General features: G+C 33.3%; 1 protein-coding gene across 1 annotated transcript; it reads right to left on the minus strand.

Moving 5' to 3' along the window:
• Positions 1-639: 639 nt before the first annotated feature.
• Rcd5 (microspherule protein Rcd5) lies at positions 640-16,902 on the minus strand. The gene is made up of 8 exons (XM_013320812.1): positions 16,729-16,902; positions 16,313-16,646; positions 15,809-16,027; positions 15,382-15,538; positions 14,756-14,867; positions 14,194-14,347; positions 1,063-1,278; positions 640-751 (listed from the first exon to the last, which is right to left on the minus strand). The coding sequence occupies exons 1-8, from the start codon at positions 16,827-16,829 to the stop codon at positions 662-664; spliced, it is 1,383 nt and encodes a 460-aa protein (XP_013176266.1). The 5' UTR covers positions 16,830-16,902; the 3' UTR covers positions 640-661.
• Positions 16,903-17,068: the final 166 nt, after the last annotated feature.

Raw genomic sequence — 17,068 nt, forward strand, 5'->3', positions numbered from 1 at the left:
ATTCTTTTGTGTACTGTATAGTTACGTTGTGTTTGTGAATTTTCTAAAGTTGGCCACATTGGCGTGTTTATATATATTTAAAGCCAAAAAATTACGGCTCAAAATATTTCATGTAAATCAACAATGACACCGTTCAAATTAAAATAATAATACATGCCATACCTGGAGGCTCAATTTTATGAGTTTTTGGATTTGGAAATGTTGATACATGTTAATTTTGTCATTGTGTTTTTTGAATTCGCTGTATGTTTGTTACGCACTGTTGACTGGATTGTTAAGTTTATTTTTTGCACATCGTTGGCCATTCTTATAAGATAAATAATATTTTACTGCGGTTAAAAGCACTGTTTAGTTTATGGTAAAGGAATAATTATTTATAGTCGTAATATTTGTTTTGTCGTTTAATGTTAATGCATATCTATATGCCAGTAACGCACGTGATAGGTGTTTCGTGATAGACATTGTATGTAATAATTTCGAGCCACGCACTCGCTTCTATTCGGAAGCCACATCGTGTGTGCAGTGTGCGTGGATAACAAACATATTTTAAAATGGGTATATTGTTTTTTGAGTGGTAACTAGTTTTGAGAAATGTTCTGAAATTGACCAAATAAATGTGTTCCAAATAAAAATGCTTTGTTTATTCAATTGGTTTATTGAGTTACACAGGTATGTTGACCTTCACCGCCTCTTGTCTAATTGCACTGATCAGGTCCTGGTTGACGAGGAACACGAATCGAAGACCGGCGATCTGTAGAAAAAGTATTAGCTAAATATAAAGTGCTCATAAAGTTATGAGAATTAGGGAATGAAAAAATTGCCAACATTATAATAAGTGAATAAACGACGGAGACGTATAAGTGTTATTGTCGTTTAAAAGTTGTTGTACAAAGGATAATAGATATTATTTTTGAACACCCTGTAGTTACTAAGTACAGAGGCAAGCAGTTTACTTAATCGTGAACAAAAAGGCTCCTTTTCCACTAATCGGTTGGCCGACCGACTACTCATAGAAATAGCAGGCTAGTCGCACTGTGGAAATTAGGTTAAAGAACTACAAACCTCTATGACGCTGTTATGATTCAGTTTAACTTTGTTGCCTTGAAGTACGGGGCGGCCGTCGACGAATATCGGCCGCTTGCCTTCTGACGACATAAAGAAGTCACCACTGTTGCGGAGACGTATGGTGGCTTGTTTCCTCGACACCTTCGCTGCGGGTCCCTCCAGCGTCAAGTCGACGTCTATAGTATGATCTCTTGTGCTGCGACCGACCGCTATCTAAATAAACAAATACGTGTACACATTCATATAGTTAATGTAAGCTGTGCTAGTAAATTAACACTTCAAAGAAAATAAAATTATATTCGTAACTTTTCCAAAAATCAATTTGTCTGTCAGTCTGTCCGCAAATCGGCGTTTGTTCCTATACGGTAGAAGCGATTTTCACAAAATTATTACTGGAAGATAGCTTATATTTGCGAAGGGTGTAAATTAAACATCTTTTTTTTATAATTCCACGCTGACGAAGTCGCGAGCAACAGATAATCTTACTCATATTATAAATGCCAATGTTTGTTAGAAGGTATCTTCAGAACGGCTGCATGGATAGTTAAAATTTAACATAGATGTAGAACATAGTCTGGAAGAAAAATAGCCTACTAATTATGTTTTTTTTTAATTCCGCGTGGACGGATAACTAGTTACATATAATATCAAAATATACAACGTTTAATTAACTATAGGTATTATGAGATAAGTAAAATACACTAAATTTATATAATTAATAATGAATATTTATAGTTTTGAACAATTTTCCTTAAAGATAAATACGTAAACATGTTCAATTATACCAATATATTTAAACCTATAAGGCCATTACACTTTGCGATAGTGCGTAAGTAGTTTGCAAAGCGAAAGTTAAGAAGTGTTGTGAGAATATTCGATTTGCAACTAGTGTAGTAAATAAAATGATTAATCGTTGGTTTCTAAGACCAAAATCCCTAAATAAATCATATCAAATCGTATCTGTTTTGTGTAAGATGATGACAAGAATGGCGATATATTTTATACAGGGCTTTTCGTCTCAGAAACCAACGATATAAAATCATCTAATATCATTTACAAAAACCTACCACTTACCGGGAATGTAAATTATTTTCATTATTTTACCAAAAAGTATTCAATAATTGCGTCTTTAATTTAATAAAATTTAAGTAATTATAACCACATTTCACTTAGACATATTTTTTAAATTATTAATTGACTATAAGACCAAGTAAAATAAGAAACGTTTGAAATGGTAAAGAGCCATATCACAGATACAATAGACTATAAAAAAACACAATTGTTCTATAATAAAATAATTTACTCAGAATACCATTGTATATGAAATATTTATTAAATATACGAAATAAATATAAAACAATGAATAATTTCAATTATTGGTAATAAACACTTGTGTAAGAATTTTCTCCGCGACTGTACTTACTTGTGTCGACTACAATTGTGTCATAACAAGATACGTAACGTTATGCGAAGATACGTATTGTTTACTTGTTAATTTCGCAGATAAGCTATCAGCGTATCTCGCAATGGACATACGATTGCCTGAGCTCCGATCGACCGTCACAATATTTAGTTTCAAACTGAACTGCTATACAAATTCAAAGCTGTACAACATAATTTGTTACGCATTCAAATAAACATATTGTACGCCTCGAGGTTAGACAACGCGGATAACATAATCTTAAAAACAAGTCGTCTTATTTTTTTTTGAGTATTTAATAAAGAAGTATAATGAAATCAGGAGCTGGTGGGAAATTTTGTGTAGTAAGTGATTACTTATCTTTTATTTTTTTAAGCCTTAACAGTCTTAAAAGTTGATTCGCAAGTACAATGGTTAAATCCAAGAGAAGCTTAAAAAATACTATGGCACTTAATTTGATTTTTTTAACTAGCTTTTTCACGCAACTTCGTCCGCACGGAATTAGAAAAAAACAGGATGAATATTAGTCCTCGAATGATCACTTTTTCAGTCAGATATGTCAAACCGTTGTAGAGTTATCGTGTAAATATGTAAAAACAACAAACTTATCCCGCGAGAACATTACGTATTTTCGAAAACATTGGTAGCCAGGACATGCCCTAACAATTAAGCCTTGATCTTGACCACGAATACTGTAATTTAGTGGACTAATCATTGAGCCATTTCAGTAAATCAGAAAATCTAACTAATCTATAGCTTATTCGGTTTAAAAAGTAATAATTATTTATTAATTTTTCTTACCGAACAGACTTGGTGAATACAATTTTCAGTTGCTTTTTTACATTGTCAACACCACGATTACTCGTGATCAAGTGTATAATTTTAAATTGCCCATAAAATAATAACATTGTAGGTACAACAAAAAGATAATCTTTAGTGCCTTTTCCTTATCTCATTCCATAACATTGGTTATAAAATAATAGAATAAAAACTGTAAAAGAAAGCCAGCGAATGTCAATTACAAAAACCTCCTTTTGAAAATCGGTTAAAAAAGTGTCTGCCAAGCTAACCGTATTAATATTGGGTAAGTATATAATATAAGTATGTGACAAATAGTCGGTATCAAATAACGTGCGATAATAATGTAAAACAAAGCAATTAATATCGTACAAATGAACACAATGCACGTCGAATTGTTTTGAGCGATTCGTATTCGGTTGCGTGCGGTGGCGGGCGACGCGGCGCAGCTGGCGACAGCGCGCTTATCTCTTGCCACGAACAGTTATCAAAAAGGTTGTATTTTACATATGCTTTACACACCACACGTTTAAAAATGCAATTTTTGTCAAAAATGATATGTAAGCGATGTTGTATGAATGTGCAATTGACAGACCAAATGGAAGTCCGTGGTTTCTGCCTACCCTTCTTGGTTACAGAAGTGAGTTGTATGGTAGTTCTCTTAATAGTAATTGTAAAATCCTATTGTCGAAACACATTTTGTTGCTTGATATTTGATGACAATACGTATTACATAAGTACTGTGAGAGTGGTAAATCCGCAATAAACATCATTCCATTTCTACATCTTTTTTGTCGACATGAGTTCTGTCAGTAAAGCACTTCTCGCCTTATATTATCCTCCAGAAAAAATAGAAATTGAATTTAAAATAGCGCTATCGTGTATTTAAACCTCGCGATATACATAACCTACGTCATAATTTAACAATTCCTTTTCAAATTAACTTGCAAAAAAACTTAATTTTCATAAAACCTCGTTGTTCGTTTCCTTTTTGCGTTTGACTTTTAATTCAGCTGTTAAATTCGCTGTATGTTAATTCACAGCATATTTGTTAAATGAAAAATGTTAACTTGTTTATTGTAAAACTAGCAATCACCTGCGTCTTGGTCCGCATTCACACGTAGAAATAAATACCGCGTTATGCTTTATGCGCTATTCTAAACTGTAATCTATCTGTATTTTTACTTACACATATGGGTTTCCACTGCCGTAAACTTGTATAATACATACCGTTATGTTTATATTTTCAAACAGTATTAAAATCACGATATATTTACGAGTTGTCTTGCCATTGCCATTACGATTTACATTACAATAATAAATCGAATACACCTTTTTTAACCGACTTCAAAAAAGAGGAGGTTCTCAATTCGATTGTATATTTTTTATACTACAATTCATTAACAAAATCGTACCAATTTACTAGTAAAACTTAGCATAGAAGCTAAATACTTAACCCAGATAAATTGTACAGACAGAAAAAAAAACAAGAACGAAATTTGTATATCAGTTAAGTCCTTGAAATAAGACCAACTTGTTTTATATGCAAATTATTTTTTCTATGTTTCACTGTTCCAATCGACATTAACAATATAACACCAAGTTAACCGATAATAACATAAGTACCATAACGCCGATATTTGAACAAGTGATGGCAATAAGGCAATAAACTTTAAATCATATGTTAATTTTCATTAACAATATAAAATGCGAAAGTATCTCTGACTGTTTGTCCTTTCACGCAAAAACTATTAAACCGATTTAAATGAAACTTGGTACACAGATAGTTTAAAGCCTAGAGAAAGTTTGTATTAAAATATTATTAAAATGCTATCCAAAGACAGTATTTCACGCGAACGAAGTCGCGGGCACAGCTAGTATCTTTAAATTTATTAATAATATATCCATGTTATTAAAACAACAAAAACTTCATACAAAGTAGGTAAATAAAGATAAAAAATAATTTGTGGAATTTATTTACTTTCAATAGCTTTTGTCTGGTCAATGATCCTAGACATCACAACAATTGTTATCTCGAAATAGCGTAGAACTTTAACTTTTTTACACATTCAAATAATATTAGTTTCCAGCCAGTGTGTTCATTTAAAAGCTAGCTATCCGTCTCCGTCTGCGAGGAATTAAAAAAAAAAACATTATTAGTTGCCTGTGTTTTCCCAGGCTATGGTCTACATCTATACCAAATTACAGCGAGATACATGTATCTGTTCTGGAGATACCTTCAAACAAACAAACATCTATCCATCTAAACATTCGCATTTATTTAGTAAGATTTCTACTTGATTAACAGTTTACTGGTTCTTAATTCGATTAAATTCGATTTACTCTAGGGTTTCTAGTTTAAATACAATATCAATAAAAAATAGTACAAATTACGCACATTACAACCACACACGCTATTTAGTTTCTGGCTGAATGAAACTACATAAAAAATATAATAACTAAAATAATTGGAAACAAGAATAATTTTGTTGATTCACAAATGTATCAGGATCATAATAATGATAAAATTATAATATTATTATGTTCAATTGTTATAATTATAATAATATCAGAAAAAGAAGCGAGGATGGTTGAATATAATATTAACCACAAAAAAAATCTCAAACTTACAGCAACCGTCGAAAAAAATTCTAAATGTATGTTATTTTTATAAGAAAAATAGAGGCAAACGAGCGTCGGGAACACCGAAATGATCATCGACACACACGGACCTTGGCATCACCAGTTTTTTTTTTAATTAAAAATAAATTGTGTATATTAATTCCAATAGGAAGTCACTATAAAAAATAACATTAAGTACCTCGTATCCAAATAGTTGCTCTCGGATTTTTTTTGAGTGCGGAGTATATCAAATGCTGTTCAAATTAGAAACGGAAGATGATACATTGTACATCCTCAGATTTGTCATAACTGTACAATCTCCGTAACAGAACAACATCTACAAATTAGCTGCGACATCGTAATAAACTGTACCGTTACTGGGTGACGTTGGAGAGACGCAGAGACCGGCAAATCACGGAGGTAAACACCCATAAACAGACATTTGTGACCGTTGACAGTAAGGTTTATGTATCTATTAGCTGTCGACTGCGACTTCGTTCGCGTGCAATTAAAAAAAACTTTATTAGCAGCCTACGTGATCTTACAGACTATGTTCTACATCTATGCTAAATTTCAGTGAGATCCATGAATCCGTTCCGGTGATATCTTCTAACAAACATCCATACATCCAAACATTCGCATTTATATTAGTAAGATGTAAGTAAAGAAGCCCGTACTATTGTGTTCACCTTCTTTCTACTTCTCGGATTTTGAAATGTGAGGAGTCAAACGATTCGTATTCTTTTCTCGGAGATTTAACTTCTGCAAATCCTCTGCATATTGTAACTTATGATCATCACTTGATGTGGTTGCTATAACTGTCATAAATGGAAAATTCGCAAAAGGAGATTTATTGAAAATAAATTTAATTTTAGGACTACTGAATGGCAGAGTTTTGGAAATTGGAGGATATCTAGGAAAGCTTCAAAGTTCACTGAGAACAATATAAATAGAAAGTTGTAACTTTCCTATATCTGTAAAGGTCATAGTCGTGTGCACATTTAACATTTATGGAATCATCAGCGCGTAAAATTTGTCCAAAACACAGTCGCATAAATTAGATACAATGAAGAGGAGACGGAATAAATACGATGCTATCATTGAGTTTTATCGTAATTTAACATCGTAACTATAACTACAGGTATGTTTGAAACTGCTTTTTAGTAACATCAAATTCAACAAAATATTATATTAATATACAATTTGTAGTAGACTAGCATGATTTTTAGGGTTCCGTACCTCATAGGTAAAAACGGAATCCACACTTTGTCGTCCGTCCGTCTGTCTGTTAAGACCTTTTTTACTCAAATACACGTGAAGGTATCAAGCTGGAATTTATTTATATAACTCATCAGTTTTTTTAAGTTTTTCGAAAGAAAAATTTACATTTTAAAATATAAAAAGTATATTGTATGGTCCAACAATATATGATAACATACTATAATGCCAGTAACTGTACAAGCGTTTGTTCATTCAGTTCTGGTATCCGATAACAATTTATCTGGACCAGCCATCCCTTCATTACAGTGCCCGTTTGTCAACGATATATTTCTGGCTACAGTTGACGTATTATGTTAAAAAAAAAACTTTTACATCGCTATCGCATTTGTTGTTTAAGAGTAATGTTGATAGATGGTATTTACTAGTCATGGGTTTCAGACACCAAAATCTCTATAAAAACATGGTCGTTCCCATCTTTCATATTTGATAAAACAGATAAACCACAGAAACCCACGGTAGGTGCATTAGTTTATTCACTCTTGTCGTAATAATCGTCAATATTAGACGAAAAATTGAAGCTACCTTGTACCAATCGGTAATAATCGAGGGTTGAAGACATTCTCTTCGAATGCGATAGACAAAAATTGCAACTGGAAAAGCTGTCCTTGGCCTGTTCTTTTTTCAAATTTTCGATCAGCCATTTTAATTAAAAAAAAATAACATAATAACTTATTGAACCTGATACTCTTGATATCAAACATATGAAGACTATTACGTATATTAAAAATTCAACAGTACAATCTTACGATCTGTCCTCGTGTGGTATTTGGCGTTACGTATGGGCTTAAGATTGCCTTATCAAATGTAACAATTATCAGCAGCATTTGAGATAAATTAAGTACTTAAATACAGTAAAATTGATAACAACTCTTTATTCTTAGATATTGTTTTACAAAAATTCCATTTGAATGAAGAATGTTTATTTCAGTCATATTTTTACATACACGGGTTCTAATATAAAGATATTACACTAGTTTTTCGATTTCCGATTTACATATGTACATTTATCCGACGTTCTTACGGTGAAGGAAAACATCGTGATGCAACCTGCACATATCTGAGAAGAAATTCAAAGATATGTGTGAAGTCAACCAACCCGCCGCACTTGACCAGCGTGGTTGACTATGGCCTAATCACCCTTAACTTAGGGTAGGCTCCGAGCCCCTCGGTGGGGACATATAGCGAGCTGATGATGACACTATCTTAAAGACGTATACATAAATATAGATTATTAACAATAGGAACGACTGGTCAATCTAGTTCGCTGGTGAACCGTGACTTATAGCCTATTACTTTACATAATGTTTTCAAGATAAAATGTATAATTATCTAGATATATAATTGTATTGATATTTACATAATGTTAAGCCGACTTTATAATTGTTTAGACCTTAACGCATACTGATAAAAGTAAACGACCCTGTGTTTTAACAAACATAGCTGTCGAACATCCTGCAAAGGATACATTGAATACAGACTAAAACAAAAGCAATCTTTTTGTATTTAATTCGTTATTGTAATAAACAATATAAATTGTATAACCTTACAAAAATTAACCTCTTATATAATATAATTTTAATTATGATGCCTCCATTGTTCAATTGTATGGAGAAAAACCAGAGAGTGTACTCAGCGGATCTTATCGGGAATAACAATGAGACGATTTGCAGACAAGTCGTCAAAGCTACAATTTTAAAGAAGCGGGGGGGAGCACTGCAGTTTATCACAAAGACATCAGAAGTATCTCGCAAAATCTTATTAATATTATAAATGAGAATTTTTGGATGGATGTATGTTTGTTTGTTTGAAAGTATCTCCAGAACAGTTGTATGGATCTTGCTGAAATTTGGCATAGTTGTAGTACATAAATTAACAACAACGTCTGGAATAAAACATAGGTTACGATTTAAGTTTTTTTTTTAATACTGCGAGGATGAAGTCGCGGGCGGCAGCTAGTTTTATAATAATTAAAAAAAAATCTTGCTTCCAGCAAAGAATTTATCAAACATAAGTTTATCTGGCATTTGTCTTATTGCAAAATAACCCAAACCAACACAAATAATCTACCGTATAATAGCGAACTCCGTTATCGAAACAATAAAATCGTATTTTATAACTACGCATGTGCGGAATACGAGATTTCGATTAAAAGAAATGTGTAGACGCAGTAAATTGAACATGGCGAGTTTAATGTCAATGTTGAAACGAAACATAACATCATGAACGACGCATAGGTGGGTATCTTAAAAAAAACAAGACACGTGACTGGAGATTTCCATGACGCGACTACAGCTATACAGGACGTGATGCCGTGCGATGATGATTTATAACCTAAAACTTTTGAGAGTGCGTCCCGGAGGCCTAATTTAGTCCTCTTTCCCTTCCCACCCTTTTCTTATAAGGAAAGGATGGGAAGTGGAAGTGAACATTCCGGATGAGAGGATGCATGGAAAGGGAAAATATTTTCTTTCTGTGCATCCTCTCCTCCGTCGATTACAGGTAGGCAAAGCATATGCAATTGCGTATGTCTATGGGCAACAGTCACTTCGCTACTTCAGCGATTTCAGGTGGCCGCTTGCTCGTTTGCCACCTTATGATATATAAAAAAAAACTTTTATATATAGTAGACTAGCTTACGCTAGCTACTAGCTAGTGGTACTTTTATAGATAGTGGCTAGACGTAGACACTATCCTGGGAACCTTTGCGCAGACTGTGTCTTCACTTAATTTTTAAGTACAAAGTTGAATTAAGATGTAATGATCGTAAACATCAAGAGTTGTCATGGCTTTAAAGAGGCTTTTGGCCAATAATAACGGGCTAATGTCTATGAAGGTAGAGTCGTTTCTGGTGAGATCAGGTACAGTAAAAATAATACGAATTGGTAGAAAAGTCATAATATGTGAGAGTGGGTTAATCACTTACCTTCAGGCATCCTATGCATGAAATCGCTAATTTTTATAAAAGCAATTTACAAAATTACTATTTCTAGGACGTAATAGAACAGTACTTGTCGAAAATTATAACATTGAATAATTGTTTGGATGTACTCAATATAAGTCTGCGGCAAATTCACGTAGTATAAGAAACCTTAAACAAGTCAAACCTTTCAATTCCCAGATTCTCATTTAATCAATTAATACTAACTTTATATTTGACATAAAAGGAAAAGGCTTGTTCCCAAAAAAAAACTTGGATACGAATAAAAATCAGAAATAGCCCAAGTTGTTGTCAAGATCTCTACTATACGTTTAAACAGTCATATAGAGCTCACATAGTTCCGTCTAAAGTTAACCTGCCACGAACACAGTAAACCCTTAAAAGATAACGCAACGAATCGAATGACGTCATTGAAACGAGAATAAGAGAACCTTTTAATATCGAACGTCAAACTGTTACATCATAAACACAACGAGAGGCGAACACAAAAACAACTATTACCGAATCACATAGAGCTATAAAAAATCATAAAGTAAAAAGTAAAAAAAAGAACAAACGTTGAATACTGTCGTACGTAAAGCACTTGACGGATTCACCGGACATGAGCCGAGTTCCATTGAAGTTTACAATACCATTCTATTTGATACGCGATGTTTTCAATAAGGCAGAGCGAGCGGCGACAAAACAATGGCGATGTTGTGGCCGTTGTTGTGTAAACATGAACGCCACACCGCGCGTTCACAAAACATCGACAGGTTTTACATCGCCATTCAGTTACTGAATACGTACCAATAATGCACATACAGCAATATACGTGCCTATATACATACAATAAATGACATACTCTACCTCGTTTGCTAATTATATCAATTATCACGTCTATCTACAGTGCTTAGTAGCTTATCATAAGAAAAATATAGATTAAAAAATTACAGTCAAATTAAAATTTACCAAGCAAGTGAATAAAGAACAATAAATTATAAAGAGAGTAAAACAGAGATATGCCCTCGAATCAAGGCGAATTGAAATCTATATTATCTATCTCTTTGGGTCAGGGCGTGAACGTATAACATATTGAACATATATTTAAATAAACAATAATAAAAATAATAAATTTGTAAGCTATGACGCAAACTGCACACTTAGAGTTATAAATACAGCTATTCATTTCGTCAAGTACTCGTTTGGATGCAAACCCTTTAATTTGGAAGCAAACCACGAATTGAGATCTCGATTTGTATATACCAAAAACAAGTTCGCAGAAAATTGACTGACATTACTTCTGTCTTACTTTCTTGTACACTACATTTTTTCCGTTTTACAGGGTATCTAACTTATATTAAAAGTGACAAACCACTTAAGAATCTAATTGCCACTATATTCAACGTCTTGGAGAAAAAAATAAAAAAGAGTGCAGCGATAAAATAAGGATATACAAAAAAAATCTTATCTAATACAGGAGCAAATATAATTGCGCACTAACAATTATACAAAAGATAATTTGATAAGATAAATTCGACAATCTTACCCACAGTCACGGAGACATACAAATTACAATTGCATTTGGAATACTGGACTATTATTATTGAGGTTAATCGATAACAAAATATTAACAGCGCAATGTTGGACGTCGCCACGATCATGACATGCCTGACCGTGTCATTAGGGCCTGCCCTTGAGGACTGTCAGCCCGTGACATACATTCATACATCAATTTTATATCGATCAAAATTTCATAACGATCGAAAGACATCATTAAACCATCCGGTTTACTTTAGTTAATATTTTTAATGTAATTTTATCCATCGTTATAAATGTATACAAAAATAATCTGTTGTTTGATAAACAAATCCAGGCAATATAATTTTTTTAAAAACAAAATTAAAAATAAAATTACGTGTTGTCTTTAAATCTATATACATATCTTCCTCAATGCATTGCATGGAAAGGGAAAATATTTTCTTTCTGTGCATCCTCTCCTCCATCGTTTAAAGGTAGGCAAGGCATATGCAATTCCGTATGTCTATAGGCAACGGTCACTTCGCTTTTTCAGCGATTTCACGTGGCCGCTCGCTCGTTTGCCACCTTCAAACATTATTAATGTTGTATCCAAACTTCATACGTACAGACAGATTTGAACTTTTATATCATTTTTAAAAGCGTATTCATACCACATGTCGGGGTTCACCGTCACTATGGTGATGAGGGTCACAACAGATACGACAATTTTCATTATCCCTACTATCAATTCAATCAATCATAACAAGTCGAATAACAGTCAAATAAACAGTTATATCATTCCAATAATATTTAAATGTATTTTTATACTTCCATATTTTATGTATACAAATATTATAAAAACGTTACAAATATAAATGAAATTTCCATCTTACTAATCTTATAATTGCGAAAGTTTAGATGGATGGATGGATGTTTGTTAGAATGTATCTCCAGTACAGCTGTACAGATCTCGCTGGAATTTAACACAGATGTATAGAACACAATCTGGAAGAACACATAGACTACTTACTATATTTTATTTCTTAATTCTGCGCGGGAGGAGTCGCGGGAAAATAACCTGGTCCAATACACAGGTTTTTTACAGGGTAAGGGATCAAACTAGTTGTTTATATTGATTTTTTCTGTATATAAAAACCAACAGGGCTTTAAGTTTGGGTATGTTTTCTTTGTTCTATGTAATTTATACATGTGTAATTCCATGACAAGAAATGAACTCGTTAACGAGTGTTACAAAATAATAACCAGGTGACATAGAACATTATATCTAAGTTCTCATTAACACGTTTACCATGGTTAATATATTATAACTTGTATTATATACTATCTGTCTCCCGCGACTCCATCCACGCGGAAAAAAAAGCTTAATTAGTGGCCTATGTGAAATTCCAGAATATGTTCTATATCTTTGCCAAGTTTCATCAAGGTCCGTTGAGCCGTTCTGGTGATAACTTCTTATACAGATCCATCCATACGTCCATCCATCCATCTAAACATTGGCATCTATATATGTAAAAGAAAGTCGTGTTAGTTACACTATTTATAACTCAAGAACGGCTTTACCGAAGTGCCTGAAAATTGGTGAGCAGGTAGCTTAGAGCCAGGAGACGGATATAGGATACTATTTTTTTTTCGAATTTATGCCTTGAAGAGCTGCTTTTTATTTAACTTACTAATATTATAAATGCGAATGTTTAGATGGATGTGATGTGGATGGATGGATGGGTGAGCTACAATAATTAAGTTTTTTTAGATATCCATGCGGACGGAGTCGTGGGCGACAGCTAATTTATAATATTAGTAAGAAGTATGATAGTAAGATATGACTAAGAAATACATAAGCATCGCTGGAGCGGTACAACATATTAGATACTTGTTACTAATTTGTTGGACACGTTCGGTTATTTCCCGGTCCAATGTAAACAATTTTTGGAATTATAATTTCCAAGGTTCGTAATTTTTTAATTTTCACCTCCAAATCCACTGAACCTATTTATTTAACAGATAGTATAGTTTTTTATCTACACAATTAATACAATTTAAATATCTGTATGTTATTTTCGGGAAAAAAAATACTTTTTTTTATACGAGCAACGAATCCTAATATGATCCGACGCCCATGGACATCCGCAACGCCAGAGGAACCGCAGATGCGTTGCCGGCCTTTAAGGAAGGTGTACGCTCTTTTCTTGAAGGCCCCTAAGTCGTAACTGTATATTTTTTATATTGACGTATTTGTTGCTTAGAAAAAAAAATGTTTAGGGTAATACGGGACTTTCAGTTCTTTTCGCAGGTAATAAGCGAAGGATTTTAAACTATAAAAGTAATTTACAAAAATAGGACCTCAATAAGTATCCAATGTCTCAAGTTAAAATAACAAAATAATAAAATTAAAAAAAATTAACTACTAAGCTACTATATTTGTTTAAACGATTATGAAAGTCCAACAGATAACATAATGATTATTAAAAAAAATTCAAAGTTAAATATAACTTTATATGATAGTTGGCAAAAGTTGAATGAGATGTAGTAAAAAGAAAATGTGACTGACCTCTCTGGAGCGCATGAGATATCGCACGAGACGACCGCGCAGCACCGCCAGCGTGTTCTTGTCCAGCTCCACGTTGCCTCCCGCCACTGACTGCACCAGCACTTGCCATCTCGACAACGAGTTCTCCAGTAACCTTATGTCTTTCTTCTCTACCCTATTAGTACAATTTTTTTTATATTATAAGGTTGCAAACATGGAAGTAGCTATCTGAATTCGCCTAAATAGCGAACACTGCCCATAGATATCTGTACATATGCGTTGCCTATATTTATTTGACAGGGGAGATACACAGAAAGAAGAGAGTTCTCCTATCTATGCATCCTCTCTTGTGTTAAATCCTTTCCTTTCCTTGTAAAAAGGGTAGGTAGTGAAAAAGAACTTAAATTAGGCCTTCAATTGGTACACTCATCAGACTATACATGGAATTACTTCTATTTAACGCCTGTCTTCAGTGTGGTCGTGGCATCAAGTTGAACAATTCATGCAACAGATGTTGTAGGTAGTGTATTTACTTTTAATTTTTTTATTAAGTTTTTAATTCCAATTGTTTTAATGTATTTACCTATCTGCAAGTTGCATTTCAACATCCATACCGTCTTCCTTAAAATCTTGTAACTCTGAATCATTGATTGTTTCTTCTGCATCAGAAAATGTTAATACATTGTCGTTTTGATCTGCAATAAATAAGAAATTTACATAAAACTCTTATTATTTAAGTTAAAATACTCATATTGATAATTAAAGTAGAAATAAACTTAAGGCTTGAGTAGTGTTAGGAAGAAAATCCGAAAGTTTGACAGTGTATTGACTCAACAATACCCTTGCTAAAATGTCGACGTTTATGTCCCCTTACTATTTATTATGACACTGGACTTTATAACGAAAGCATGTTAATGTAGCCCCTTCTAACCATTGAATATAGATATATAATCATTTAATCAACCTACAAGGTTAATAATTAGGCATTCTTTTATTTCTCAAGTGCCTTTCTTTGTCATTTTTATAAAGAAAAAAATTAAAACACAGTCAAACTCGAATAAGCAAGAGTCGAAGGACCACAATATTTTTCTCACTTATAGAGGTTTGTCTATAACCCAACAATGACCCTCGCTTATAGAGGTTCCTAGCTTATCCAGTTCTCACTTATATCATGTTCATCTGTTTACCATAATTTAAGTATAAGTTTACTTTTAGGCAATGGCTGCACAGTTTGGTCAGGCAGCAACTGGTATTGCTTCAGTAACTGCCAGTGGGCCATCAAAGACTTTGCAGTGCGAGACGGGTAGAACACATGTGGGTTCTGTTCTAATAGTTCTTGGAACTTCTCAGATGTAGGATGCGAGTTCTGGAACAAGGTAGAGATATGAGACAAATTTGAAGTAAATTGTGTTGTTAATAGATGTTTATGTCAATTTTATTCTATTTAACATCTAGATATGAAGACTCAAGCTATAGGTTATAAAATAACTTTCATTTCAAAAAAGTATCCAATAAAGGAAGCTTATTTTAATTTGTTGACCCTTCTTTCTTATGTCATCAAAAAATAAAAGATTATCATGAATAATAATTCCCTTTTGACTATTAGTTTTTAATAAGTAACATTCTAAATATTTACACTAGCTATTGTTCCGAGCAAATCTTCCTCTGCTGTGGAATACAATGCTTGTTGCTGCACAGAGGCAACAAGATCTGGATGCAAGTTACGCATTGCAGCGATGGCAACTCTTGATATCTCCGCATTGTACAGCAGTGCATACCACCGTGATTGCAGTTCTCCCACAGTGAAGCGACATGAAAACTTTACACCACGATGAACGATGCGCAAATCATTTGTCTGAAATTGATAGAATATATATCGAACTATGCAAATTAAAACCAACAATGTTAGGGTACATCCATTAGTTAAAAGTGACATTAAATGTTCAAATAGTTAATAAAAGATGAAATAAGCATCTTAGTAAGTAGCCTGTGTGTTCTTATAGACTATGTTCTACATCTATACCAAATTTCATTGAGATCCGTTAGGCCATTATAGATATACCTTCTAACAAACAACCATCCATCTATCCAAACTTTCACATTCATAATATTAGTAAGAAGGAATATAATAAGTAAGTACCTGTTGAACTCCTAATATCAGTGCCAAATCATCTGTGGGTTTCCATCGTCCTAAATCTTTAGTAGACAATTGACTCAATTGCCCTTTACGTCGAGATTTACGACCAATGAGACCAGCCCCTCCTGTAACTTTACTCGACGCCCTTCTTCGATCCTGAGCTGGTTGCACAGGAGTTACGGCTGTATTTGACACACCAGAAACTTCCGCTAACTGACTTGTGTTTGATTGTGTACGTATTCTTTTGTCACCTTTGCCTAAAGAAGCGCCTGGAAGTCCCAAACTATATTCCACTAACTCATCATCAAAACGCCTTCGTTTAATTGATCTTGACGAGCTGAAATGACACAACAAACAAAAGATTAGAATCGCTTAGTAAGTTAGTACGCATAAATAAGTAAACGGAATTGTTAACAGACCTCCGTCTTTTGTTATTATCTTGAGCTATATCAAATGCAGGAGTGGTACCGGGGTATTCATTACTATCGGATGCATTGGACAATGCAGCTGGTAAATCCATTTTTGCTTCTGAAATTAGTAAAATTAAGATTGTTTGTTTTTACATTTGGCATAAAATGTCAAACTCAAAGACATTTTCACTTTTGACATAACAAATTAACAAATCACATAATAGACCATTGATAAAAATAAAAATATTGCATGTTGAAAAATAAATGTTAATCTTAAATTAGGCGGTACCTTGTTCCTTTATTGGATTTATAATAAAAATAAATAGTTTAACATCTTGAGTGTTCAATT

The sequence above is a fragment of the Papilio xuthus genome, unplaced genomic scaffold (assembly GCF_000836235.2).
Source record: "Papilio xuthus unplaced genomic scaffold, Pxut_1.1 DF825946.1, whole genome shotgun sequence".
Classification (NCBI taxonomy): Eukaryota; Metazoa; Arthropoda; class Insecta; order Lepidoptera; family Papilionidae; genus Papilio; species Papilio xuthus.

Coding starts and splice junctions, on each gene's coding strand:
- Rcd5 (XM_013320812.1), bottom strand. CDS start 16,829: ATGGATTTACCAGCTGCATTGTCCAATGCATCCGATAGTAATGAATAC. Junction 16,028..16,312: donor TGATATTAGGAGTTCAACAG/GTACTTACTTAT, acceptor TATCAATTTCAG/ACAAATGATTTGCGCATCGT. Junction 14,348..14,755: donor GAAATGCAACTTGCAGATAG/GTAAATACATTA, acceptor TTGTACTAATAG/GGTAGAGAAGAAAGACATAA.